Source organism: Pongo abelii, chromosome 22, assembly GCF_028885655.2.
Source record: "Pongo abelii isolate AG06213 chromosome 22, NHGRI_mPonAbe1-v2.0_pri, whole genome shotgun sequence".
Classification (NCBI taxonomy): domain Eukaryota; kingdom Metazoa; phylum Chordata; class Mammalia; order Primates; family Hominidae; genus Pongo; species Pongo abelii.
The window spans coordinates 24104827-24132246 of record NC_072007.2 but is presented as its reverse complement, the minus strand read 5'-3'; the positions used below and the strand labels follow the sequence as shown (position 1 = coordinate 24132246).

Genomic DNA, 27420 nt, shown 5'->3' with positions numbered 1-27420 from the left:
GATTGGTGGTCATGAGAGAGAGGTGTGTCTCCTTGGTCTCTCCACCTTTACTCCAGCTTTACCTCCAGACTCGGGGACAGCTGGCTTTGAGCTGAGACAGGCAAAAACAAACAAACAAAAAGACTACATATACTGGCTAATCAGTTCCATAACTGCCTAAATTCTAGTCCCTTGGTCTATATCACTCATATGCTTTCTGCTTTTCTGAGCAAACCCTAACTGAATGATGCCAGTGTGGGGCCTTTTAGATAACTCAAAACTAAAAGTAAATAATGAATTGTTTACGAATGCATCATATACGATATAACTTTTTTAATAAAGAAAACTGTAGACATAAAATTCGCCTCTGAGAGGGAGGCAGGAATAGAAAAGGATAGAAAAGAAACACATTGGTAGGCTCAGTGGTATTCAGAGTGGTGTTGACAGACTTCTCAAAATGGGAGGAGGGATTCACTAGTGTTCATTTTATTATTTTGCTTCACAACTTAAATATATATTATATATTATGTTTTATTCTTTTTTATTATTTATACATTTATAATTTTGTATGTATAAAACATAAGAAGGGCATGAAAACAAAACTGAGTTAAGAAATCAGTAATTCAACAGGAAAAGAAGGTAGTGTCCAGATCAGAAGTTGCACCAATTTTCTGAATCACCCCTAGAGAAAAAAGATCTTCAAGGACAGCAGAGTTTGAAAATGTGAGCAGGCCCAGAAGCAAACCACAGAGTAATTAGAATAATTTAGGAGTGGAGCATGCTTTTATAGTACCCTGGGTACAAAACAGCTTCTCTGTCCTCTGTGCTAGTAAGTGATACACAGAAATAATGGTAGAAAAAGGAAGGACAGACATAGAAGGATTTTATTGCATAAGAATAATACTAAGAAACTGGAAATAACCCTAGTCTCCAATAAGAGATATTGTTTAAACAAATTACAGTACATTAGTGTAATGGGAAATTATGTAGGTATTAGACTGAAACAGGATTATGTACAACTATATGGAAAGATATCCATGATATATTGTTAAGGGAGGTGAGCAAATTATAGAATATATACAATATTAACAAATTTCTGTTAATAAAAATGCTTAGCTATGTTATATATGTCTATGCAGGAAAAAAAAGTCAAGAAAACACCACATGGGGAAGTTGGATTGTTTGAAAGGAGTTGTATTCTAACTTTACATACTGCTGTGTTTAAATTGTTTACAATGAGCTATATGAAGAAAATGTTTTTAGCTGGCCTAAAATTCAGGGGAAAAAAATCGCTTTATAAAAAGGAGAAACCTAGGTCATCATATAGTCCACCTAGTCCTCTGAGCTCATCATCTTCATAAATAAAACAAGTCGTTGCTAACATTTGAAATTCTTAAAGTAGATGGCACTGAAATAAGCTTATGCCTATACCTAGAATCTTGCAAAAGAATTTTTTTAGGAAAAGAGAAAACGAATTTTACTAAAAATATATTTAAAAGGTTAACATTAATTGTAGACTGCATTACAAGTATTATTTTCTTTATTAAAATTTTGGCCCATTACCAATTAAATCTCTCTCTCTTTACAGGAAAAAAAAAAAGATGGAAGTACTTCCCTTTAATACATGAGAGTAAAGGTGTATACACAAAAACATAAAATGATACACAAAAGCCCTCTTTCCACCAATATAAATCTTTTCTTTGAAGCAGTTATCATGCTTAAAATCATATTATTTTAGCAACTAGTTCTTAAAGGTCTGGGCTCCTCTGATTGGGCTATAAGCTCCCTGAGCTCAGGAATCCTATCGTTCTGGTTCCTTACTGTATTCACAGTGCCTAGGAAATGGTAATTATACAACAACTATTTGTGGAGGAAAGAAAGGCAGGAAAAGGAAGAGGGAGAAAGGAGGGAGGGAGGAATGAAATAACATTTTCAAAGAAAGAAAGGAATATCCAAGGCCATATCTGCTAAAGAGCTGTTATCAGTGTCATGTTATCAATGTTTACATGTAAGAGTCATGTAATCAATGTCACAGAACTGGCTCTGGAACTCTTTTCTAATAGCTCACTCAGAATTCTTTCTGCTCTACTAGGCAACAGATCCTATTCTGTTTCAAGTTCATGGGTTTCCTCCCAATTTGAATCAAAAGAATATTGATGTATATAGTATAGTTAATTTGCTCTAAATTTAGCCAAGCACTTCAACACCTATTACCAAAATGTCAGATATGTTACTGTAAAAACATTTGAATCAGATCATTTGATTAGGACAAAAAGACTGTGAACATCTTGACATAATTTCCCTTCTTTCCTTTGTCTCCAACCTGTATGGAGGTGAATCTAGAAAACTCTTTTATTTTGTGATGTTATTGAATTTCATCATATCAGGCAAAAATGTAAGGCCATAGCATTGTGTTCAGAAAAACTAAGTAAGTTCTTTGAAAATACCATTGTTATTAAGGCTTTCTTTGTTGAAAAGAGAAAACCACCTGAAAGCTGATACATTTCCATATTCTATAATCCATTGTAATTCCGTACTAGTCCAGCTTTGAAAAATAATTTTAGCCATTGGGATCGTATTACTTATATATTCTAAAGTCATATCCAAAATCTAAAGATCTTGCTGAGGCTAAATATTGTTTTGGTGGACTGAGGAACAATGAAGATGCAAAGAGAATTAGACTACTGAAGTCTCATATTTAAGACATAATTAAGTCTAGGAAACCAAAGCTGAGTTTAGGCTTATTCTCTGAATTCTAGAGTTGCTAGAAAGAAAACTTAAAGGGTATCATTTGCATTGGAAATAGTGCATAATTTATACTTTGGAGACCAAAAAAAAAAATGAAAATCATACAAGAACACACATCTGCATTATCATAAACTTGTTCTTTCTAGGGATGGGATTCACTCCTTAATTCAACAGATATGTGTCAGTGAGTTTTTCAGGGAGTTAGTATTATATATGTCACAATGTAAATCACACCCAGAAGGCAACTGAAAGATAACATATTAAATAATTCCATCTTTATTTAAAAATTAAAAAAGTATATTATAGTGCTTAAGAATTGCTGTGGACTGAATTGTGTTCCCCAGAATTTATATGTCGAAGCCCAAACCCTCGATGTGAAATGCAACTGAATCTGGCGATAAAGGCTCTAGGAGGTAATTAAGGTTAAATGAGGTCATAAAAATGAGGTACTAATACCACAAGACTGTGACCTTATAAAAAGTGTAAGATCTCTCTCTGTCTCTCTCTCTCTCTAACATAAACACACACAGAGACACACACACAAACACACACTTTGCTCTCTCTCCCTCTCCCCCTCTATATCAAGTCATCAATGACAAGGAAAGCAGCTGCTTGTGAGCCAGGAAGAGAATCCTCAAAAAAAAAAAAAAAAAAAAAACACATTTGGCCAGCACCTTGATCTCTGATCCACCAGCCACCAAACTGTGAGAAAATAAGGAAAATAAGTTTTCAGTTTTTGAAGCCAACAGTCCATTGTATTTTGTTATGGAGGCCCAAGCTGACTAAGACAAGAACATAGATTGTTTTTTTAATAAGACAGATCTAGTTTTAAATTCTTCCCTAGCTAACACTCTAAATCTCAGTTTTCTGTTTGTAGGAAGTTATGAACCTACCTCCAAACTCTGCTTTCAGAAAGAAAGCTTATAATACACACAAATCAGTTATTATGGAATTAAATAAATGGTAACTATTATTATTTTATGTTTTATTCATTATTTACATAAACTGTTTAGCAAGTCATAGACTTTATAACTTAAAAAGAACTTAAATAATACATGTTTAAATGCTAATTAATTATTAATAATCACCTGTCCAGAAAGAAGTGATTTGTCTTTTATGAGTCTTAACATTTGTTTTGATCTTCAACTTCAAGGTAGTGTGACCTTTGAATGGCTAGCAGCATGTCAGAAGGCACAAATGGCCATTAAGCAAGAAAAAAGATAGTAAAATTATTCTATTAAGTTGTTGAATACACTATGCAGCTTTTAGTGAAAACATTTTAAAGATATAGTCTTATTGTTTGCATAAATTTGAATGGTGCTATTAGTTTGAGTAAACATTGCCCTCAGTTACGGTATTTGATACAATATAAGAAATCAGTATAAACTCTAAGAATGAATGGATAAATCCAGTCATTTTAGCAATAGTAGAAATATTTATGGTTAGCTGCCCTAGTACACATTTACTCAATCACTCATTCAACAACATATAATTTCCATGTATCATATATAATCAGAAACATGTATCTCCATGGCATGCTGTGGAAATACTAAAAGGAGCTAGATATGGTCTTAGTCCTTAAGCAGCTAGATCTCCAAGGCTTAGTGAAGAATTTTATCTACATACTTTCATATACACTCTTTATTTACTCTTTTCATTTATGCATTCAGTTAATATATTTAAGCATTCACAAGGTATTTAGCACTGTTGTAGGAAGTGAATATATAGCAAAGAACAAGACGACAAAGCTCCTTCCATGATGCCCCAATTCAGAGTCTGTGTTGTACTTCCCTGTTTACTTCTTCTTCTTCTCTGTGTCTTGGGCACGTCCACCAGGTGACCAAAGATTTTTGCACATAGAAGTAAATAGTGTAATTAGACAGAAGTAGGAACAGTATGAGTGCCATACTCTTGCATCCAATCTCATGGCAGATATTGTTAATTAATTGTGGCTCTCATTCCCCAAAAGTATGAATGTGATCTTAAAATCCTTTTTATCAGTATTTGTACCAGTCAGGACCAATAAAAGGTAATAAACTCATTAAAATTTTGGTCTATTTTAACCTCTGAGTGGAATGAAGAAGGCAGGGTACAAGTTATAACTCCCACTTCGACAAATAGAAAAAAATGCATACATCCCAAAGTCAAGTTTGTAAGACATCGAAGGAGGGAGGATGCAAAGAGGACTAAATGAACTGTTTCCAGAGATGGAATATTTCTTGGGAAAGATAAGACCAACAGTTTTCTTCATGGCAGCATTTGCCAAATCTGTGCACATAGTAAAGATTAAGCTTGACTTAAGCAAAGAACTCCTCTAGGAGAAACAGAAACCCTCAGAGTTTTAGGTGGACACTGGCAGTGGAATCTAAAGGAGCCCCAAACATGAGTGCTAAGGTGGTGCAAAGCAGAGAAGGAACTCCTGTTTCTTGCAATGCTTAAGAGATAAAGTCCCTTTAGAGGGAGGGGTCTGCAACAAACACAGGGCATGTCTGTACTTTAGAGAAGGACTAACTTTTTACTTGCAGTGGAATCCAACCCCTATGTGGCTAAATTCCCAGTTGTACTGAGATGATTCGTTCTCCGTCTACCTGCATGACAGAAAAGGGAAAATCTTGTCTGAGAGGAAAGTAACATCAACCTCTCTCTCTCTATAGTTCTAACATGTATAGAAACGAGGCATCCGAATAAACTGGAAAACGTAACAGAAGAAAATGAAAAAAAATCAGATGATATAAGGACACTTCCTCTTCTCCCTAGCTATGGATACCATTGGACTAAATAGATAAAAGTTTTAAAATAACTCACGAATAAATTTAAATAAAAGAGAATAAATGATGAGCGGAATGAAAGAAAAGACAGAATTTTAACGTATAATTAGAATCAACATAAAAATCAAATAAAACATTCTAGAACTGAAAAATATAAAATACATGAATTAAAAACTCTAGAATGTGTTTAATAGCTGACTAGACACAGTAATTATTAGTGAACATAGAGACAGAAAAAAATTCAACTTGCAGACAGAAAAGAAATGGAAAGAAAAGAACTAAGTATTAACAAATATAGGGCAAAAATTAATATAGTACATGGGCAAATACATGCGCAATTGAAATCTCAGAAAAAGAAAAAAGGGACAGAGACAATATTTGAAGAGCTATGGATGAGGATTTTTCCAAATCTGATGAAGGGAACAACCAGAGATCCAAGAATCCCAGTCAGCCTCAAAAGAGACAGATACAAATTAACCATATTTGGCAAAACGTATTTAAACTTCTCAAAAAAAAAAAAAAAAAAAAAAAGGGAGAAACAGATTTTTAAACCAGGCATAGAAAAAAGGCACATCTTATTCAAAAAGCAAGAATGAGATTTATGGATAATTTTACCAGACAAAAGCAATGGAATGGCATCTTTAAAGTGATAAAAGAAAAAGAGGGAAGAAATTAAAACTGCCAACCCAAATCCTGTATCTAAAGAAAATATTTTTCAAAAGTGAAGATGATATAAAGATATTTTAGCCCCTCCTCAAAAAATGTTGTTGCCAACAAACCAGCACTACAAAAAATATTAATGAAATTTTTCAAGCTGACGGAAAATGGTCGAAAATGAAAACATGAAAGAAATGAAGAAAACTAGAAAAGTTAAATATGTGAGAAAATTTGGAAAATATTGATGTCTTTAAAACAATAGTTGGCCGGGTGCGGTGGCTCACGCCTGTAATCCCAGCACTTTGGGAGGCCGAGGCGGGCAGATCACGAGGTCAGGAGAGCGAGGCCACCCTGGCTAACACGGTGAAACCCCATCTCTACCAAAAATACAAAAAATTAGCCAGGCGTGGTGGTGGGTGCCTGTAGTCCCAGCTACTTGGAGAGGCTGAGGCAGGAGAATGGCGTGAACCCGGGGGGCGGAGCTTGCAGTGAGCTGAGATCGCGCCACTGCACTCCAGCCTGGGCGACAGAGCGAGACTCCGTCTCAAAAAAAACAAAACAAACAAACAAAAACAATAGTAACAATTATTACTTGTAGGGTGTATAACATAGTACATGTTCAACATATAACAATAAATGTTCAAGGTAGGGAGTGATAAGTAAAAGTGCTGTGAGAGTTTTGCATTCTTCTAGACATGATAAAAGGACTAAATGTAATAAGTCAAAGATATATGTTTAAATCACTACGATAACCACTAAAGAAAAAAAGGAAAAGATTTTTAACTGAAAAAATAAAAGATATAAAATGGAATAAAAAATACTGAGTGATCTAAAAGAAAGCAGGAAAGAAGTAAAAAAATGACACTTTTTTAATAAAGGAAGATGATAGACCTAAATCCATGCATTGATCTATATCCATAGCTATAGTTAATGTAAATTGACTAAAGATCGCAAATAAAAGACATATTATCCAACTGCATTAAAACATAAGCCCAACTATATACTATTTACAAGAGACACTATTTTAAAAAATATATCTGTATAAATGTAAGGGGTACAAGTGTAATTTTGTTACATGGATATATTGCATAGTGGTAAAGTCTAGGCTTTTAGTGTAACCATCATTCGATATCATACATTGTACCCATTAAGTGATTTCTCATCGCTCACATACCCCACCCTCTCACCCTTTCGAGTTTTCAGTGTCTATTATTCCACGCTCTATGTGTATGTGTACACATCATTTAACTTCCATACAATAAACATGTTAAATATAAGGAGATAAATGGGTGAAGAGATAAAGGATAGGGAAAATGTACTTATACTAACAAAAGAAAGCTGGAGTTACTCTATTAATATCAGACAAATCAGGACTGGAACAAGGGCAAGGAAAGCAAGCGCAACTGCCATGAGAGTGAATGCCTCTTACAGGATGAGGCATTTGGGCACAAAATTTAAGGGGGAGCTTACTCTCAGGGTCCTACAACTGCAGAGTCGGTATCAGAGAATAGGCATCACCTTAAATTTTGCTACGTAGTTCTGTTCTGATCCTAGGACAAAGTAGTCTCTAAAACAAAATGTATTATTAAATATAAAAAAGGAATATTTCATGCTAATAAAATAATTATAATCTTAAATTTGTATTTGCCTAAAAACAGAGCACATACACACACAGACACACACACACACATCAATTGGGAAAATCCACAATCATAGATGGATGTTTTAACATACAACTCTCAATGACAGATAAAGCATTTAGAACAATAATAATAACAAAACTAGGATACAGAAGCTTTAAAATACATCTAAATGATAGTTCCAAAATACTACACCCAGAAATGGCAGAACACACATTTTTCACATAGATATGGAATATATTCTAGATGATAAAGCAAGTGTGAATATATTTCAAAGGATTAAAATCATACAGAATATGTTGTCCAACCACAGTATAATTATACTAGAAATCATAACAAAAAGGTAATTAGAAAATCACCAAATGTTTGGAAATTGGGAAGCACACTTCTAAATAACCAATGGTTCAAAGATGAAAAGATAATAGAAATAAGAAAATATAGTAAAGACAGTAATAAGTTAAAGTTTAAATTAAATTAAAGTGGACATAAAATGTTTATGCTATTAGCACATATTGTTTAGGCTATCCACTCAAAGTAGTATTAATGTGTAATTAATTAATACGTGCTCCAAACCTTGATTGATTTTACTTAACAACACGGTTTAGAAACACTTTTTAGAAATACAACAATACAAATGAATTTCTTTTTTTTTATAACTCCACTGTTTGACAGAGCCATAAATGGTTGATTAGGTCATTTCCAATTATTTTTTGGGAAAGAGTCCTGCCATGAGCAATTAAGATGTGTACTTTCATAAGAATATCTATACATTCCCAGCAGTAGAATACTTGGAATTTCTGGTGCTCTTCTTCATAGTTCTCAGGTATAGAAAATTTTATTTTTCAAAATAACTTTATTGAAGTATAATTTACATAAAATAAAATTCATCCATTTTAACTGTACAATCTAATGAGTTTGACAGAGATATATTTATATACATAAGTAGTTACACAAGGAGATATCTATATAGAGAGACATAGATGTATATCCATGTAACCACTACCACAGTTAAGATGTAGAACATTTGCATCATTGTAAAAACTTCCCTTGTGCCCCTTCCCAGTCAATCACCTCCTTGCATCTCAGCTATCACTGCCCTGCTTTCTTTCACTGTGTATTAGGTATTTCTTTTCTAGAATTTCCTATACATTTAATCACAGAGTAGAAATTCTTCTGTGCCTGGGTTCTTTTGCTTAGCTCATCATAATGTTATTGTATTTATCAACAATTTCTTTCTGTTGCTGAGTAGTATTCTGTTATATGGATATACCATAATTGGCATCTCTATTTACCTGCTGAATTTGTATTGCTTCTGTTTGGAGAACATTATGAACACAGATTCCCAAATCATTCATGTATAAGTCAGTATGTGGACACATTTTAATACTTCTCATGCACAATTGTACAGTAAAACTATTTATTCACTCAACTGTTAGTGGATCTATGATTTAGTTTCTGGCTATTGCAAGAAAAACAGAAAAACTGCTACATACATCCTTGCACAATTTTTTTTGATATGGTTTTCTTTTTTGGTTAAATACCAAGTAAAATTGCTGAGTCATATGGTAAGGATATGTTTAACAACATAAGAAACTGTCAAACTGTTTTTGCAAAGTTAAGGTACCATTTTATAATATTGCTGGTGATGTATAAGAATTCCAGCTGTTTCCTATCTATGTCAACACTTAGCGAATCAACCTTTAAATTTTAGCCATTGTAGTGGATGTGTAGTGATTTTGTTTGTCCCCAGTGTTAAGTATCTTACCATGTGTTATTGGCTATTAGTATATTTTCTTTTATGAAATGTCTATTACAATCTTACAACCAAATTTTAACTAGGTATTTTCTGTTATATTATTATTTAGTTGTAAGAGTTACTCATAAACTCTAGATGCAAGTCTTTTGTTAGATATATGTACTATATTTTCTCAGTTCGTGAGTTGACTTTTCATTTCTTGATGGTATGTAAGAATAGAAATTTTTAATGTTAATGACATTCTATTTATCAACTTTTGTAAATTTCATGCTTTCTATTTCACATGTAGGGAATCTTTACCTACAAGAAGATCACAAATATCTTCTCCCATGCTTTTTCCCACAAATTTGTAGTTTGAGCTTTGAGGTCTTACATTTAGATCTATGACTAATTTCAAGTTAATTTTTGTATATGGTGTGAAGTAAAGGTATACCAATATCTTGGGGATTTCTGGTGTTCTGTATAGCGCTTACCTCTTCAGAGCCCTTTGCTGCAACTTCAGCCTCCTTCCAAAACTCCTGAACTCTGGTATGTGTCTTCTATACAAGGCAAGGCCATATACTCTACTTGGGACTTTCGTCTACACTGTGGTCTTGCATGTGTGTTTCTCGATAAAAATACAGGATGACTATAGACTTTATGTGGTTTATCTCTTTTTTTCTCAGGGATCACAGTGTTTCTCTGCCTATTCTCCAAAGTCTGAAACTATTATTTCATCTAATTTTGTGCTGTTTTCCATCTCTTTCTCTGTGGAGAAAGGATAATTCTATTCATTATAATTATGGCTGTAAATGTAAGTCTATGTGCCCTGCATTTTAAACAATATTACCCTTTCAAAATTTACTCCACAAACAGGTCTATCATGAGCAACAGACACATTCACTAGCACTGCTTATCATTATTTAAATATTTTTCCGGTAAGATAGTATATAGTTTCCTAGGGCTGCCATAACAAATTATCACAAACTGCATGGCTTTAAAACAACAAAATGTTATTGTCTCATAGTTTTGGAGATTAGAAGTCCAAAATCAAAATATGAGTTGGGCATGTTCCCTCTAAAACATGCAGAGGAATCCTTTATTGACTCTTCATAGCTCTGCTGGTTTGTTGACAATCTTTGACGTTCATTGGCTTGTAGCTACATAACTCTAATCACTTCCTTGGTCATCCCATAGCATTCTCCTTGTGTTTCTGTGCCTTTATATGGCCCTTTTCTTATAAGGATACCAGTAATATTGGATTAACAGACCACCCTATTTCTGTGTGACCTCATATTATTTGATTATATGTCCAACAACTTTATTTCCAAATAAGGTCACATTCTGAGGTACAGGGGTTTAGCACTCCAGCATATCTTTTTTGGAGGGGGCCACAATTCAACTGATTACAGATAGGTAGAAATGACATGTTATTTTTCTGATTTATGTTTATTTAAATGTGACTAACGTAGAATTTATTTTCATGTTTGTTGGTTATTTTTATTTTATTTTCTATTGTCTATGTCCTTTCTTATTTTTCAATTGAGTTGTACATCTTTATACTCTGAAGGAATTCTCCATAAAGTAAGGAATTAAATCTCTTGTACATCATGTATGTTTAGTATTTCTTCAGTTTGTCATTTGTCTTTTGACTTCATATAAATTCATATAGGTAATTCTGCCTGCTAGATAATCTTAAATTCTACATAATCAAATTTATCTGTTCAGTTTAGTTTTGCCTTATTTGTTTCTAGGTTTTAAGTCTTAATTTCAAAGACTTCTCCTACCCCTAAGTTAATGAATATAACTACTTGTAGTTTTTTAATTAAACATTTTATCTATTTATATTTATTTTGATGTTAAGGTATAACATCCCTTTTTACTTTCAAAGTTATAAATAGCCAATTGCCCTGTTACATTTGTTGAATAATATAGCTTTCATTTATTTTGAAGAGATTGCCACTTTCTTCTTAGGTCTGTTTTATTTTTTTTTTCTTTTATTTAGTTTTTTGCAATAGGGTTCTCGCTATGCTGCCTAGGCTGGATTCAAAATCCTGGGCTCAGTTGTTCCTTCCACCTCAGTCTCCCGAGTAGCTGGGACTACAAGCATGCGCTGCTGCTAAGCCTAAAGTCCATTTTCTGTTTCCTCTGTAGTATTAAGTTTGTAGTTTTGTCACTTAACATGTGCAAGGATTATATACCCATTAAATTCTTATCTTAAATATTCCAAATAAATTTTATTGTCATTTTATCAAGTCATAAAATATCCTGCTGGCTTTTTATTTGATATTTCACTGAATTCAAAGATATAAAAAGAACTGGCACCCTTAAAATAGTAACCCCCTGGCATACAAATTATGGTCTCCAGATACCACACTTTCTTAATAAAAGAAAGTAGGGTTCCTTAGACATACAGTTAATTATAAGTATGAAACAAAACAAAAAAACAAATAAGAGGATCCTAGATATCTTTTTAGAGCAGGTAGCAAGGCAGTAAGTAAAGCGATTGTGTCAAAAGCATTCATGAGTGAATTTTGAAGAGGCTGCCATCGGCCAAAATTAAAGCAATCTAAGTATCAAGAAGGATAATAATTGCAATGGATTGTAACATAAAACACCAAACAATAACTGTAAAAACAACAAATTAATTGGTCACTATTGGAGAATGATAACAATGATTACTTCCCAACCCCAATACCTTGACTTTTCTGTTCTTTATAACATTACTGGAATAGTCTCACCAGCATTCTTATCTAAGTATTTCATTGTTCCTCTGATTGTAAACAAACAAGAAGGGATAAGTGTTATCAGTTACTACCCCATTTAGTTGATTTAGATAATGAGATGTGAGACTTTTGAACTGATGAAGTATAGATGAACTTTCTGGACTTTGAGTTCATGCTATAATGGGATGGGACTTTGGCGGATGTTGCATTTTGTATGTGGACAGATGTGAATCTGAGGGGCCACAGAACCATTTTAGTAGGCATAATAAAGGCCTCCTCAAACTGTTAGAACTTGTGAATAGTTACCTTACATGGCAAAACGGACTTTGCAGATATGATAAGTTTACAGGGTTTGAAATGGAGATAACGTTGAGTTGTCCAGATAGGTCCAATGCAAACACGTGACTCTAAAATTTGGAAGAGCGATGCAAAAAGATGTCCTCTGTGAAGGACCTGACCCACTGTTGCTGGCTTTGAAGATGGAGAAAGAGGGTCTCTGAGCTAATGTATGTGTATGGCCTCAGAAACTGGAAACAGCTCTCAGGTTACAGCCAGCAAGAAAATGAAGATCTGAACCCTACAACTGCAAGAAAATGAATTCTGCCAATAACTCAAATTAGCAGGAAACTGATTCTCCCTTAGAACATCCAGAAAGGAATGCAGCTTTGCTAACAACTTGCTTTTAGTTAAGTGAGACCCATACCAAATTTCTGATATACCGAACGGTAAAAATAATAGATTTGAGTTGGTTTAAGACACTAAATTTGTGGTAATTTGTTAAGGCAAAAATAGAAAATGAATACAACCTATTTAGTTCAATCTTAATTCTAAAGGCCTTCTACTCTGAGATCACATAATCTTCACCTGCTTCTTGAACAAATCAGGATCTTGTTAGCAAGGAGAAAGGAGTGAGTGGCAGGGAGAATCCCAATGACCAGTGCTTGCCACAGACGGCTAATCTTAATCTGGTTTAAGTCTCTAGTTCTGTCTCTCAGAATTCTACCTCATGCTTTATGATCCACCATTTTCTAATCTATGGAATAGATGATCTCTTGCTTCTATGCTCTTGGTAATTCAGTTGCCTCTACCTGGAACACCTCCAGCCCATTGCCCATTACAAGTAATACTTAAGAACTAAGTGCTTGAATTCTTCACTCCTCACAAGAATCGTATTGAACAGCACTCACTATTTTTTATATTTCGCATTATGAAATACTTAAAAATGCGTAAAAGTAGAGAGACCATTACAATAGATCCCTATCAACCAGAATTCAGCTTCCATAATCAATATTCACATTGATAAGTCAGATAGAAATAAACAGCGATGTATTCCCACAGCAGGCTGACGTGTTGTCAACAGGGATGGTTTGACTTATATCTAAGCTGAGAAAATGGATTCAGTTCTCCAGGATCTTAGTCATCGTGAACTCTAACAGCAAAAATGACAAAACCACTCTCAGAGGAGCCATTAAGTGCTACCAGTGACCAAGATGCGAGAAAAATCCTACTTCAGACTAGAACCTGAACAGCATGTCACAAGCGTCCTAAAATGGCTGTCACGTTACAGGACTTGTCCATAAGGTCAATTTTAGCCACTTAAGACTTACTTGAAGAGAGAGCTAAGGGTTTTCTTTTTAATTTCGTTTTTTGTTTTTGTTTTGTTTTTAATGACCCACGTCAGTGCTGGCAATAGAGAAAATGTGTCCCTGATCCCTTGGATAAATCGAATTGACTGAAGAATGCTTGAATTCATTTATCCCAAAACAAAGGCAGAGGGCTGAGGGTCACTGGAGTTTCAGGGCTGCTCCCAGCGTGGCGAGCACGGACGCCAGAGCCTACTTCCCTCGGGAACCGCACTGCGGCAGGGACCCTTCTACGGAGGATGGCTGGGGCTCCGGGAGGCTATAGGAACGCCATCTAGAAGCTAGATCTCAGGCAAACGAACGCGATTTAAAAGGAATTAAAACGAAAGAACACAAATTCGAATCCTGGACCTGATCAGGGGCGCAACCAAAGAAAGAAATAACTAACGGTTCTCACCCTCCCTTTCATTCCCTGCCGCAGAAAGAGAAAAGCTGGAACTCCGCTTCCCAGAATGCAAAGCGTGGGGCGGGGCTAAAGAGATAGCCTGTTTTCCCTCAAGTAGGATCGCGGTATCACAGGTTTGATTATAAAACGCCAGTCTCTCGCCAGGGCGCTCCTCCCCCTCAGTCTGACTGGTCCTGCCGGCCGTTGCGTGGAAGGGGGACTCAGTCGTCACTGGCAGCGGTTGAATGGAGGCTCCTTGCCCCGCGCCCTCACGGTAGATGAAGTCCTTCCTTCGGTCACAGCGATAGCTTCTCCGATTGCCTCAGAGCAAGCGGACTACATTTCCCAGGGGGCTGCGGGACTGCCGGGCGGAGTGGGGGCGGTGCCTCACGTCTGGTACAGTCATCACAAGCCTGTTCGGCGGGACTGTGATGGCCAGAGAGATGACGATCTTAGGTGGGTTCCCGGGGGTCCTTGTTGCTCTTGCGGGCGTAGAGGCGATCTGAGGATGCCAGAGTGGGCAGGGGTGGTTGACTCACCTCCTGGATCTAGCTGGAGCAGCGGAAGGGGAGTCAGAAAGGTGACTTAGAGGCGGTTTTCGGCTGTTCGGAGTGGATGGGGGCGGGGACGCCTCTAGGAGGGCCCCGGCCCCTGCAGGCCAAGATAGGATAGACGGCGACCAGCTGTGTCCATCCCAGGGACATCAGGCTTAGGGAGGCATTCCTTTCAACAGCACCTAGGTTTTTGAATTGCCTGTTGAATTGGGGCAAGCTATGGAAGGCTGCGAGAACGTGCACCTCCAGGACCCCTTTGTGGAGGAAGGGGGAGGAGCTACATCCGGATCTGTCGGCTCAGGGATGCTGAATTTGGAGGGATTCAGGACTCTGATGTATAGCTCTATCGATGCTTTTTCCATCAAATCGGGTTTGGAATTACCTATCCCCCACCCACACACACACCCACCCCGCGTCTCCAAGGTGATGAAATGCTTCTGAAATGTTGCCTGTAGCTGGAAGGGGAAAGTGGGATTCGCACTTGGTTTTATTTCTTTGAGTTATGTGTTGATGAGGATGAGCTAACAATTAGTAACACAGAGCCCTGAAAATTCACGTTTTGGGTCATATGTAATATGAGTGGACACAGGTGTATAACACAGCCTCCTGATACCAAATACGAGATTCATTAAAAACTAAAGGGGCATCTTTCTTCGCTTATGTTTACAATCTGCGTGGCATTTGTTCCTACTCTTTTTTCTTTTTTCTTTTTTTTTAAATTAGTATTTGTTGGGCATCTGCTATTCCTGGTCTGGAGGATACAACAGTGAACGAAACTTGTCTTCAAGAAGTTTTCATAGATGTTGCCATCAGGGTTGCCCACCTTTATGCTTCTTCTCCCCTAAATATTACCACTGCAAGAAGGATGTCCCTAGTTCATACTTAAATACATAAAAAGTTAACTGTGTTCTGTTATGAAGTGACAGTTTCATATCTAAGGAACTTTCAAAGTCATTTTATCCCATTTATCCATTTCATCCTTTTGAAAGGGAAAAGGAGGTGAGATACGAGGAGAGAATTTTAGCCTTATAAAATAATAAAGTTTTTCTTGTGAGAATTTTAATAATGGAGCTTTTAAAAAAATGATAATCGAAGCTTTTTATAAAGCTGTAAAATCTAAATATCAATTGATCAAGAATATTAGATTATATCTGGCTTTTGCTCCAGATAAATGTTGTTTCTTGTCAGCATCTGCACAAATATTATTGAAATATTTTTACATTTTATTACATTTATTAGAGAATGACACAAACATACAGTTATAGGGTTTTTTGTTGTTTGTGTTTACTTCATTTTAAATTTTATTATAACCAGTTTACATTTTGAAAAACTTACTGTCTGAGAGGAGTGTTATCAGTAGTCCTATAAAAAATTTTGAAATTTGTCCTTTTTAGCCTTGTTTCAACGAGTAATATTAAAGGGACTTTGCTACAGTAATTTAGTACATTGTACTAGTTTGATAAAATACATCTTTTAATTTTTCTGTATTTCAGGATCGGCTGTTTTGACTCTCCTGTTGGCCGGCTATTTGGCACAACAGTATTTACCATTGCCTACTCCTAAAGTGATTGGTATTGATCTTGGCACCACCTATTGTTCTGTTGGGGTGTTTTTTCCTGGCACAGGAAAAGTAAAGGTGATTCCAGATGAAAATGGGCATATCAGCATACCCAGCATGGTGTCTTTTACTGACAGTGATGTATATGTGGGATATGAAAGCGTAGAGCTGGCAGATTCAAATCCTCAAAACACAATATATGATGCCAAAAGATTCATAGGCAAGATTTTTACCCCAGAAGAGCTGGAGGCTGAAATTGGCAGATACCCATTTAAAGTAAGTGATTAATCTAAAATCTATATTAATTTTAGTGTACTCTTTTAGTTAATGCTTTGGCTTCATGTCACAAAACATTCTGTCTCATCTAGTTTTATCTATTAATACATGAAAGTTCTGTTAATCTCACATAACAAGAAATTCCACAGCAGCTCTAGGATCAGTTATCACTGACTCCATGATGCTAACAGGTACTTAAGGCCTTGCCATTTTCTTGCTGTCCCATCCTCAGCATGTCTTGCTTAGCTCTTTCAAGGTAGCAGGAAGGTTGATGAAGCCCTGTGTACCATAGATAGATATTCTGTGTGTGTATGTGTACATATTGGTATACATATAAAGAGAACATACCAGGTTGCTATTTTTTGCTATTTCATATGTCATGGATAATTAGTAGGGTCATGTCATTATATTTAATGATTTTGTGGAATGACTATTCCATTATTAATTAGACTAGTCTCTATCAGTGTACTTTTTTGTGGTTTTTCACTAATGTTGGAGATTCAGGTAATATCCTTACACACTTATCTTTGTACACTTCTCTGAAAGTTTCCTAACTTAAATGCTAGAAGTCAAATTGATAGGTCAAATGTGTACGTTTTTAAGGCTTTTGATTTATTTTTCCGGTTTGCTCACCAGAAAGGTTATATGCTCTTAACCATAATTTTTTAGAGTGGCTGTATCTTCACTAGTTATTTTTTTAATCTTTAACAGTCAGATAAGTGAAAAATAGTATCCTGTATTAATTTTTATTTCTTTTGTTTTTTTAGTGAGATCAGAATTTTTAGAATTTTATTGATGTTTTAATTTTCTTTTGTGGTCCATTTTTTGTTCTTTGTCTTTTTTTGTTTTGGTGTGTTTTTCTTTTCCTTAGTGAGCTATAAAAGACCTTCATCATATGTTTTTGTTATCTTTTCCTTACCTTTTTTTTTCACTGATGTTTTTGAGCTGGATGTCAAAGTTTTAAGTTTTTGATTTTACACTCTTATGTTTACTGTAGCCTATCCCATCCTATCCACTGGTACTTTTTTTTCCCTCTTACTACGTTTATGTGAGTATTTGGATTTGGATTTTGCTGCTTTTTTTTTCTCTCTTTTAAACATTGAAAGCTTTTTTCCATGTGGAGTTTTTCTTGGACGTTATGAAGTGAAATTCTAAATGAATTAGTTTTTTTTTTTTTTGAGACAGTCTCATTCTATGTCTCAGGCTGGAATGCAATGGCGTGATCTCGGCTCACTGCAACCTCTGCCTCCCAGGTTCAAGTGATTCTCCTCCCTCAGCCTCCCAAGCTAGGATTACAGGCGTGTGCCACCACGCCTGGCTAATTTTTGTATTTTTAGTAGATACGGGATTTCACCATGCCGGCCATTAATTAGTTTCAAAATAGATAGTTGTATCAGTGCTGCTTATTGAATAAACCTAGCCATAAAAATTTTCTAATTTTTCATCTGTTTTCAAAGAAAAAAAATTGCTCCCTGCATTTCTTAGGTTTATTACTTTGTTGTTTTTTGACTTCTTTTTTGGGATTCTTTATTGACTTACAATCTTTAATGAAAAAATCATCTAAAGCTATATATGCCCTCTGAATTACAGCTTTGGGTACATTACTTATTGACCCAAAAACTACTTAATGTTTCTAAGTGATCTGATTGTTTTGTTGTTTTTGTTTCATGTGGGCACTGATGGTTCTGGTATATTTGTATCTTAGTTTGATATTGTCCATGTAGCTTCTTTATGTTTTCCCCAGACTAGTGAAGTACTTTTTGGAAGGTCAGTTTTTCATGATGGAAACCTAACTATGAGGCCTAAAGTGAGAAAACATTCTTATAATTTCTTAGATTAATTCTCTTTTTTATTTATATTAATAGAACCTTGGTAAAACTAGGATAGTATTTTTTAGAGTTAAAATAGTTTTTTAAATGTACACCCACATTATCGGGGATAATGAGCCAATGCACAATACGTGTTTTCATGGGAAACAAGAATGTAAATGAGATTTGATTCTTGGATAAGTACATAATGATGTACTAAAATTATTCTTGTTAATATGTACTAGAAAATTCTTTCAGCTATCCATTACTCTTAGAAACAAGAAATTTGGGAAAAAAAGGGAAAAGATTCTGAGTTACATACTTGAATAAGCAACTTTTATTTCTTACATTTCATCATTTATTCTTTCTTTATTCAGAAAAAATATATTGAGAATCTTTTGTGTTCTAGTCACGTGCTTGGTGATGAATTTTATTCTGCTGTTATTAAAAACTAGTGTGGGCCAAGCACAGTGGCTTTCACCTGTAATCCCAGCACTTTGGGAGGCTGAGGTGAGTGGATCACAAGGTCAGGAGTTCAAGACCAACCTGGCCAACATAGTGAAACCCCATCTCTACTAAAAATACAAAAATTAGCCAGGCATGGTGGCACGCACCTGTAGTCCCAGCCACTCGGGAAGCTGAGGCAGGAGAATCACTTGAACCCAGGAGGTGGAGGTTGTGGTGAGCTGAGATCATGCCACCGCACTCCAGCCTGGGCAACAGAGCAAGACTCCATCTCAAAAAAAAAAAAGTAAAACTAATATGGATTCATTGTATAGATTTTAATGTATAACATTTAACAAGTTCTAATCTTGGTGAATGTACTAGATAGATTTCAAATGCATTTTTTGATTTTGTAAAGATAAGGAGGGTAAGTTCTCATGAAGTCTAGTATTTATGCATATATGTATGTCTGTATACTTTTACTCTTTTATTTATTTACTTATTTGCAAATCCTATTCACAGGTTTTAAACAAAAATGGAATGGTTGAATTTTCTGTGACAAGTAATGAGACCATCACGGTGTCCCCAGAATATGTTGGCTCTCGACTATTGTTGAAGTTAAAGGAAATGGCAGAGGCATATCTTGGAATGCCAGTTGCCAATGCTGTCATTTCTGTACCAGCAGAATTTGATCTAAAACAGAGAAATTCAACAATTGAAGCTGCTAACCTTGCAGGTAACAGTACCCTTGACTGAGATGCATTTTTCTCAAAATTGTGTTGGGTTGAAAACCTTCTGTAGTAAGGTTTACCACTTCCCAAACCACACAACCATAGTCAAAATAAACAAACTATATGGTAGGTGTATTAGGGTTCTCTAGAGGGACAGGACTGATAGTATATATGTGTATATGAAAGGGATTTTATTAAGGTGTATTGACTCACACTATTACAGGTTGAAGTCCCACAGTAGGCTGGCTGCAAGCTGAGGAGCAAGGAAGCCAGTCTGAGTCCCAAAACCTCAAAAGTAGGGAAGCCAACAGTGCAGCTTTTAGTCTGTGGCCGAAGGCCCAAGAGCCCCTGGCAAACCACTGGTGTAGGTCCAAGAGTCCAAAAGCTAAAGAACTTAGAGTCCGACGTTCAAGGGCAGGAAGCATCCAGCACGGGAGAAAGATGGAGGCCAGAAGACTCAGGCAGTCTAATCCTCCCACATTCTTCTGCCTGCTTTTATTCCAGGCACGCTCTGGCAGCTGATTAGATGGTGCCCACCCAGATTGAGGGTGGATCTGCCTCTCCCAGTCCACTGACTCAAATGTTATTCTCCTTTGGCAATACCCTCACAGACACACCCAGGAACAATACTTTGCATCCATCAATCCAATCAAGATGATAATATTAACCATCACAGTAGGTAAAGTAGATAGATTTTTATACAGGTTTATAATTTTGAAAGCTCTATAGCACAATATAAAATGTGTATGTAACAAGAACCAATCAGATGCTACAGGACAAAGGCTCAAAGAGAAAATGGACACATGTTAGCAGTGAGGAATTCTTTCTTCTAAATTCCATTAATGTTAAGGTGAATATAATTTTTTAAGTAAAATCTGAGATAGATCATTTAATGATTTAATATTTAATGCCATTGAACCAATATTGAGGGCCTTGCTAAAAAAAGAAAGAAATCTCATGGAACTTATATTCTACCAGAGGGAAACACAGAATGAGCATAAAAGGTAAATTTAATAATGTTTCCAGCCTCTACATTACTGATATTTTGGGCCAGATAATTCTTTATTGTGGAGGACTGTCCTGTGAACTACAAAATATTTAACAGCATCCCTAGCCTCTATTCACCAGATGCTAGCAGCACCCTCCTCCACCAAGTGGTGACAATGAAAAATGTCTCCATATGTTGCCAGATTTCTTCTGGAGGTAAAATCCTGCCTTGTTGAGAGCCACTGATACAATGTATATCAGAAAGTAACCTACTATGAAGAAAAGAGCAGGCTAATGGGTCAAGGTTGCTTTTGGTGGTCAGGGGATGGATGACTTGTAGAATTTAAATAGGGTGATCAGGCAAACCTCATTGAGAAAGTAACATTTAAGCATATTTGAAGAAAGCAAAATAGTTAACCATGCAGAGGCATGGAGAAAGTGTGTTGTAGGAAGAAGAGGTGGCCACTGCAACAGCCATAAGCTGGGAATTTGCTGGTACATAGAGGATAGGAAGTTGGTCAGTGTGGCCAGAGTAGAATAAGTGGTAAAATCAGAGAGCTGAAGGGAAGGGTGTTATGATCTCTGGAATAATTCTTTAGAGTTTAAATGTTGTCATAGCTCCTGATACATAATGGCATACTACTTTGCATACCGCTCATAAGTATGGCATTTAGTTTAAAGCAGGAATTTCATTCAAAGAAACCTGATCTTTTACCTGCTCAACATAAGCCTCTTTAATTTCCATAGCACTTAGTGATAGTATATAATGATTAAATTTTTTATTTTTTATTTTTTTATTTTTTTATTTTTTGAGGCGGGGTCTCGCTCTGCTGCCCAGGCTGGAGTGCAGTGGCGCCATCTCGGCTCACTGCAAGCTCCGCCTCCTGGGTTCACGCCATTCTCCCGCCTCAGCCTCCCGAGTAGCTGGGACTACGGGCGACCGCCACCACGCCCGGCTCATTTTTTGTATTTTTAGTAGAGACGGGATTTCACCATATTAGCCAGGATGGTCTCTCGATCTACTGACCTCGTGATCCGCCCACCTCGGCATAATGATTAAATTTTTATTGCTCATATATTCCAAAGTAGAATATGAATGTTAGAAAAGGCTGGGAGACTTTTTGAAAATTAAGTGTTAATTAATAAAGAGTAGAATGACTTATTCCACTGAACCTTGGATTTTATTTCTTTATATTGTAATCTTTCAGAATAATTTTAAAGATACCATTTAGAAGAGCCTATGTTTACTGTTCCCATTTCATGCTTCTGTTCGGTTTGTGACTGCTCTGATTATTACTCAGTGGTGGAGTTCATGTCACAGAAGACACAAACATGCTGTAAGTGGGAAGAGATTACTTTATCGCATCCTCTCATGAGTTTTTTCTTCTCTTAACCAATCTTACAGGACTGAAGATTTTGAGGGTAATAAATGAACCCACAGCGGCAGCTATGGCCTATGGCCTCCACAAGGCTGACGTCTTCCACGTCTTGGTGATAGACTTGGGCGGAGGAACTCTAGACGTGTCTTTACTGAATAAACAAGGAGGGATGTTTCTAACCCGAGCAATGTCTGGTAAGAAAAACTCAGGGAGAGGCTGGGCGCAGTGGCTCACGCCTGTAATCCCAGCACTTTGGGAGGCCGAGGCGGGCGGATCACGAGGTGGGGAGATCGAGACCATCCTGGCTAACACGGTGAAACCCCGTCTGTACTAAAAAAAAAAAAAAATACAGAAAAATGCAGGGAGAGTTGAAGAGGTTTGGGCAGTGCTTTCTTTAACATATCCAATGTGAAGTGCATCCTTTTTTTCCCCCAGAATTCTTTGACTTCATTTTGATAATTTTCTGTATCTGTAATTTTATATCACCATTTGTATATATTTACAGCAAAAAGTTAAATCTCAAAAAATGCTGGGCATCCTATAAGTCACATAAATACATTGCCAGTTACCCAGTTATGGCTCACGGAGCCAGTAGGACTTTTCATGGTGATGGTGAAGAAAGGGAACAGAGGGAAGAAAAATTTCTTTAAAATGAAGGGTGATCAGTATATTTCATTTAATATGTTTTATAAAGTAGATGTCTTTAGAAAGTCTAATTGTATTTTTCCCTAGGAAATGATAGGATTATGCATTCTAAACCCTTTTTTAAACGTTTTTGTTTTGTCGAATTTAGCTTAAGGGATTCAATCTGTTTGACACGTTGAGTTGTAAGTTATAGGTATTCTAACCTCTGCATTTTTTTTCTCTTTTTCAAATGAAGTTAAATACCAGGAAATTATATTACATTACTCTTTTCCTTTGAAATTATTTATCTAGTTTTCAGGTAGAAAAGTAGAAAGACCTTTTCATGTCCTAATCAGGCAAGAAAAAATGAAAGGAAAAAAAGAGATTAAATACCTACTTTTTCATTATAAGAAGCACTTTCTTCTGTTGAGAATGACGTTCAGTGTTTTTAAATAGCTACTTATAAGCCAATCTGTATTCTCAATCTCTATTTACTGAAAAATTATTTGATATTGTGAAGAGATACTTCCTTTTATATAATTTAAAATTTTGACCCTGATGTGCACTAGTTTTTAAATAGTACTTATTTGGGTTAAGATAGCTTTAACCCAGTCATTATTTTTTAAATTTTTATTTATTGATTTATTTTATAGAGGCAGGGTCTTGCTATGTTACCCAGTCTGGTCTTCAACTCCTGGCCTCAAGCAATCCTCCCACCTCAGCCTTCCAAAGTTCTAGGATTACAGGTGTGAGACACCATGCCCAGTAACACAGTTATTTTTAACCAGTCTCTGTATGAATAAAATTGTAATGATACATGAAACAGGGATTTGTTATTCCCAGAATATAATTTTTACGTATACGTAATAACATACGTGTATACAAACACACATATATGCATAACTATATTAAACTTTTTTATTTTTCACTCAGGAAACAATAAACTTGGAGGGCAGGACTTCAATCAGAGATTGCTTCAGTACTTATATAAACAGATCTATCAAACGTATGGCTTCATGCCCTCAAGGAAAGAGGAAATCCACAGATTGAGACAATCTGTGGAAATGGTCAAATTAAATCTGACTCTTCATCAATCTGCTCAGTTGTCAGTATTACTAACGGTGGAGGAACAGGACAGGAAGGAACCTCACAGTAGTGACACTGAACTGCCAAAAGACAAACTTTCCTCAGCAGATGACCATCGTGTGAACAGTGGGTTTGGACGTGGCCTTTCTGATAAGAAAAGTGGAGAAAGTCAGGTTTTATTTGAAACAGAAATATCACGGAAACTCTTTGATACCCTTAATGAAGACCTATTTCAGAAAATACTCGTACCCATTCAGCAAGTATTGAAAGAAGGCCACCTGGAAAAGACTGAGATTGATGAGGTGGTTTTAGTTGGGGGCTCCACTCGTATTCCTCGGATCCGTCAAGTCATTCAAGAGTTCTTTGGAAAAGATCCCAACACATCTGTAGACCCTGACCTAGCAGTGGTAACGGGAGTGGCTATCCAAGCAGGGATTGATGGAGGCTCTTGGCCTCTTCAAGTCAGTGCTTTAGAAATTCCCAATAAGCATTTACAAAAAACCAACTTCAACTGAATTCTGGAGAAATAATGATTATTTGTGATCTTGTCTGATGATCTCTTCCCATTTATCAGATTACCTCTTCCACAAAAGAAAGTCTCTAAAATATCACAGATTTACCTAGAGGGCAACATTTAGATACAGGAAAATTTTACAAAGTGTTTTGTCTTAGGATTAGACATGACCAGATTGATCCTATTTGATTTTGGAGAGATCCTATTCTAACAAATACTCTACAATGATAAAATTGAGGTACAACTCTTTTACAAGAGTATGGATAACTATATTTTCTGGATTCTGGAGATTGATAACCATATGCACTTAACATTATATTCTATAAACATTAAGTAGTGCCAATTATGAGATCCCCAGTTCTTACTAAATTATATTAGCAGGAGCTGGTAATTACTTGTATTATCACATGTAACTAATAATTTGAACTATACTTGAAGGACTGTGTTGATGTCAGGTATTTACAGTGGTTGGAAGATAGCAGTATTATTAGCATAAGCTGCATACATAATATTCAGTAACTGCCATATTATATAACAAATTTACATTCACAAATTCAGTATCCTGTTAAGTGTCATATTCTTGTAATCTGCATTCTCCGGGAGTTTTATGTATTTAATAGATGAATTTATTTTATTTCTAAAGGTATTCAAATGTTTCAGCACCATATAGTAGAAATACCCAATTTATATTCTAGTTCCTTTATGTCCTGTACATCATTCTCTGCTTGGATTTCCATTATTCTGTTTAGTTAGAGAATAAAATTGGTAATTGCATTTATAGAATGTGTTAATGTCATAATAAAGCCATGATTACTATCTTATTTTTGTTATCCAAGACCTTTGCAAACATTGGCAAATAGCATCAATTATCTACTGTATTTGTTTCTTTGTTTATATTTTCAGTAAGCCCTGGGGAATATAGCATGGAATTGAGCTACTAAATGGTTTTGGTTCTGTTTTACTGAGATTTTTCCTCATATTTAGTTTTGAACGAGGAAAATGTGCTCAATTATAAAAGCTGTGTTATTGTTTTCTATTATTATTTTTAAATAATCACACTTGGACTCTTTTCAAACATTAGGTTAGTTTGTGCTGAGAGCAAAAAATTTGTGAATACTGGAAGTAATGTGGAAATCTAATGTGGAAGCCATTGTGGCAAAGTTTCTACAAATCGGCATTTGTAGCAGAGTTGTTTGTTTTTGTTGTTTGTTTCCTTTAAGAAAAACCACAGGGACCAAGAAAGAAAATATAACAGTTTGATTTCTGTCATACCCATTGTATTTGAAGATATATGGATACAGATTATATATATATACATATTTTCCTTAATAGAGGAATGCTTCATATTATTCAAAAATTATATCCTGGTCACCTTTTTTTGTTTTTTACTGTAAAGTATCTCTGCTTTATCCATTGCTGAATTTGATAGGATGTTGAATTGCCAGTCACTGAAAAAGGAAACTAAGCAAATTCATTTCAACAACATCAAAACACTTCAGCTTCCATACTAAAAAGCTGAATGTTACTAATATTTTTCATATCTAAAAAAAAAATTCTTAGCAATGGAATTGCTGTTAAAACACAAATTTCAATCAAATACTTTTGTGTATAGAAAATATCTATAGTAAGTAGATAGAAAAGTATAAAATGTTTGTTGAAGTATCTTATTTTAGAACAAATGGAGAAATGCCAAAGATGAATCCTTCACTGCATTATGAAAATATTCCAAATGTTCTCTTGGACTTTATATAAATCTGTAATAGATTTTAGAATTGAAAAATTCTTTGTGAAGGTCTTCTAAAAGTGTTCCAATTTATCTCAAAATCTCCATATATAGGATCAGCTTTAACCTAAAACATAAAAAAAACCTTGAATTTCTCAAATGTTTGAGATGCTCAAGACAGTCTCTTAATCTGTTAATGCTTTTGGAAACAATTGACAAAATAGGGCAGGCAGCTAATGTCATGTACTAAAGTTGGAATTTAAATAATTTCTATTTGCAAATTAGAATGACAGTGTTGGAATTTGGAGGCAGTAGTTGAGCATATTCTCTAGTATATAGCTACACCTTTAATAAAATGAAGGAATGTCTTCAATCATATTTTAGTGGGCTATTTATAAATAGTCTTGAAGTCAATTTAGTTTATTTATTTAAAAGATAATGCATCCTGAAAGGGATCATTTATGAATAACAATTTGAAGTCTTTTCATAAAAAAAACTTAATACACTTTAGTTGTACATTTAGCCAGTGTTATTTGAAGTATGTAACTTTTAAAATATTAAGTGTCTTGTATGTTTAGAATATGTGAATGAGTAACTTATTTTGTATCAGGAATGTTTTGGTACTGTGTTTTCATTCAAACCACTGACTTAACAGATACTACTGTGTATAACATGTACTAAATATTACAGTTATTGTGCATAACAGATTGTTCCTCTTATATTTGTGTGTATACAGGCAATTCATGTTTTAATGTAAATAAATACCATTTTGCAGTTTGTTTTTTAAACTATGTACTTTTTCATTCAGGACTAGTCTGGAGTATACTTTTCAGGCATATAAATAAGAAAATGAGGATGGAACTGATTTGATGCCTAGGCACTTAATCTCAGTAGCTGTTGCCTAGTTTTTCCCGAAATGTACATTTCTCTATATCCTTTCTATTGCTTATATGCTTTCCACTTATTTCTCTAATTTAGAAAAGACAGTTCTTGTAGCATATGAACAGTATCATCTTCAGAATTCTGAGTACTAATTCATGGTTTCTGACCATGATGGAGCCAGAAACTAAGCTAACCTAATCTAGCTAGTTAGTAAATAGTCCTGCATAACAGGATTCCTTTGGTTGATGGTTAATAAATATTTCTCTAACAAAGTTTATATTAGTCTTTGGACAAAAAAAAACTATATTATGTTTTGCTTCTTTAAGAAACTCATTTGATTAATGTAATCTTCTAAGATGAGCCTTTAGGTAATGACGGTAGACTTGACCTTGGAGAGACTCAAATAAATGAAATACAGCAATACTTCATATTTATCTTAATTAACAGATAGTGCCTCACTGAGGTAGGCAGCCTCTGATGTGGGACCCAATGATCCCACCTTGTGGAATTAACATCCTTGGGTAATCCTATTCTCTTGAATTTGGGCAAGAGATAATGACTCACTGCTAATGA

The 27420-nt window shown here is 35.4% G+C and overlaps 1 protein-coding gene across 1 annotated transcript; it reads left to right on the top strand.

Annotated features, from left to right (window-relative positions):
• Positions 1-14681: 14681 nt before the first annotated feature.
• Positions 14682-26753, top strand: HSPA13 (heat shock protein family A (Hsp70) member 13). Its single transcript, NM_001132670.1, is given in 5 exon segments — positions 14682-14737; positions 16329-16669; positions 19444-19657; positions 22045-22212; positions 23576-26753. Coding segments are annotated over 5 exon segments (1416 nt in total). The 5' UTR covers positions 14682-14712; the 3' UTR covers positions 24244-26753.
• The last annotated feature ends 667 nt before the right edge of the window (positions 26754-27420 follow it).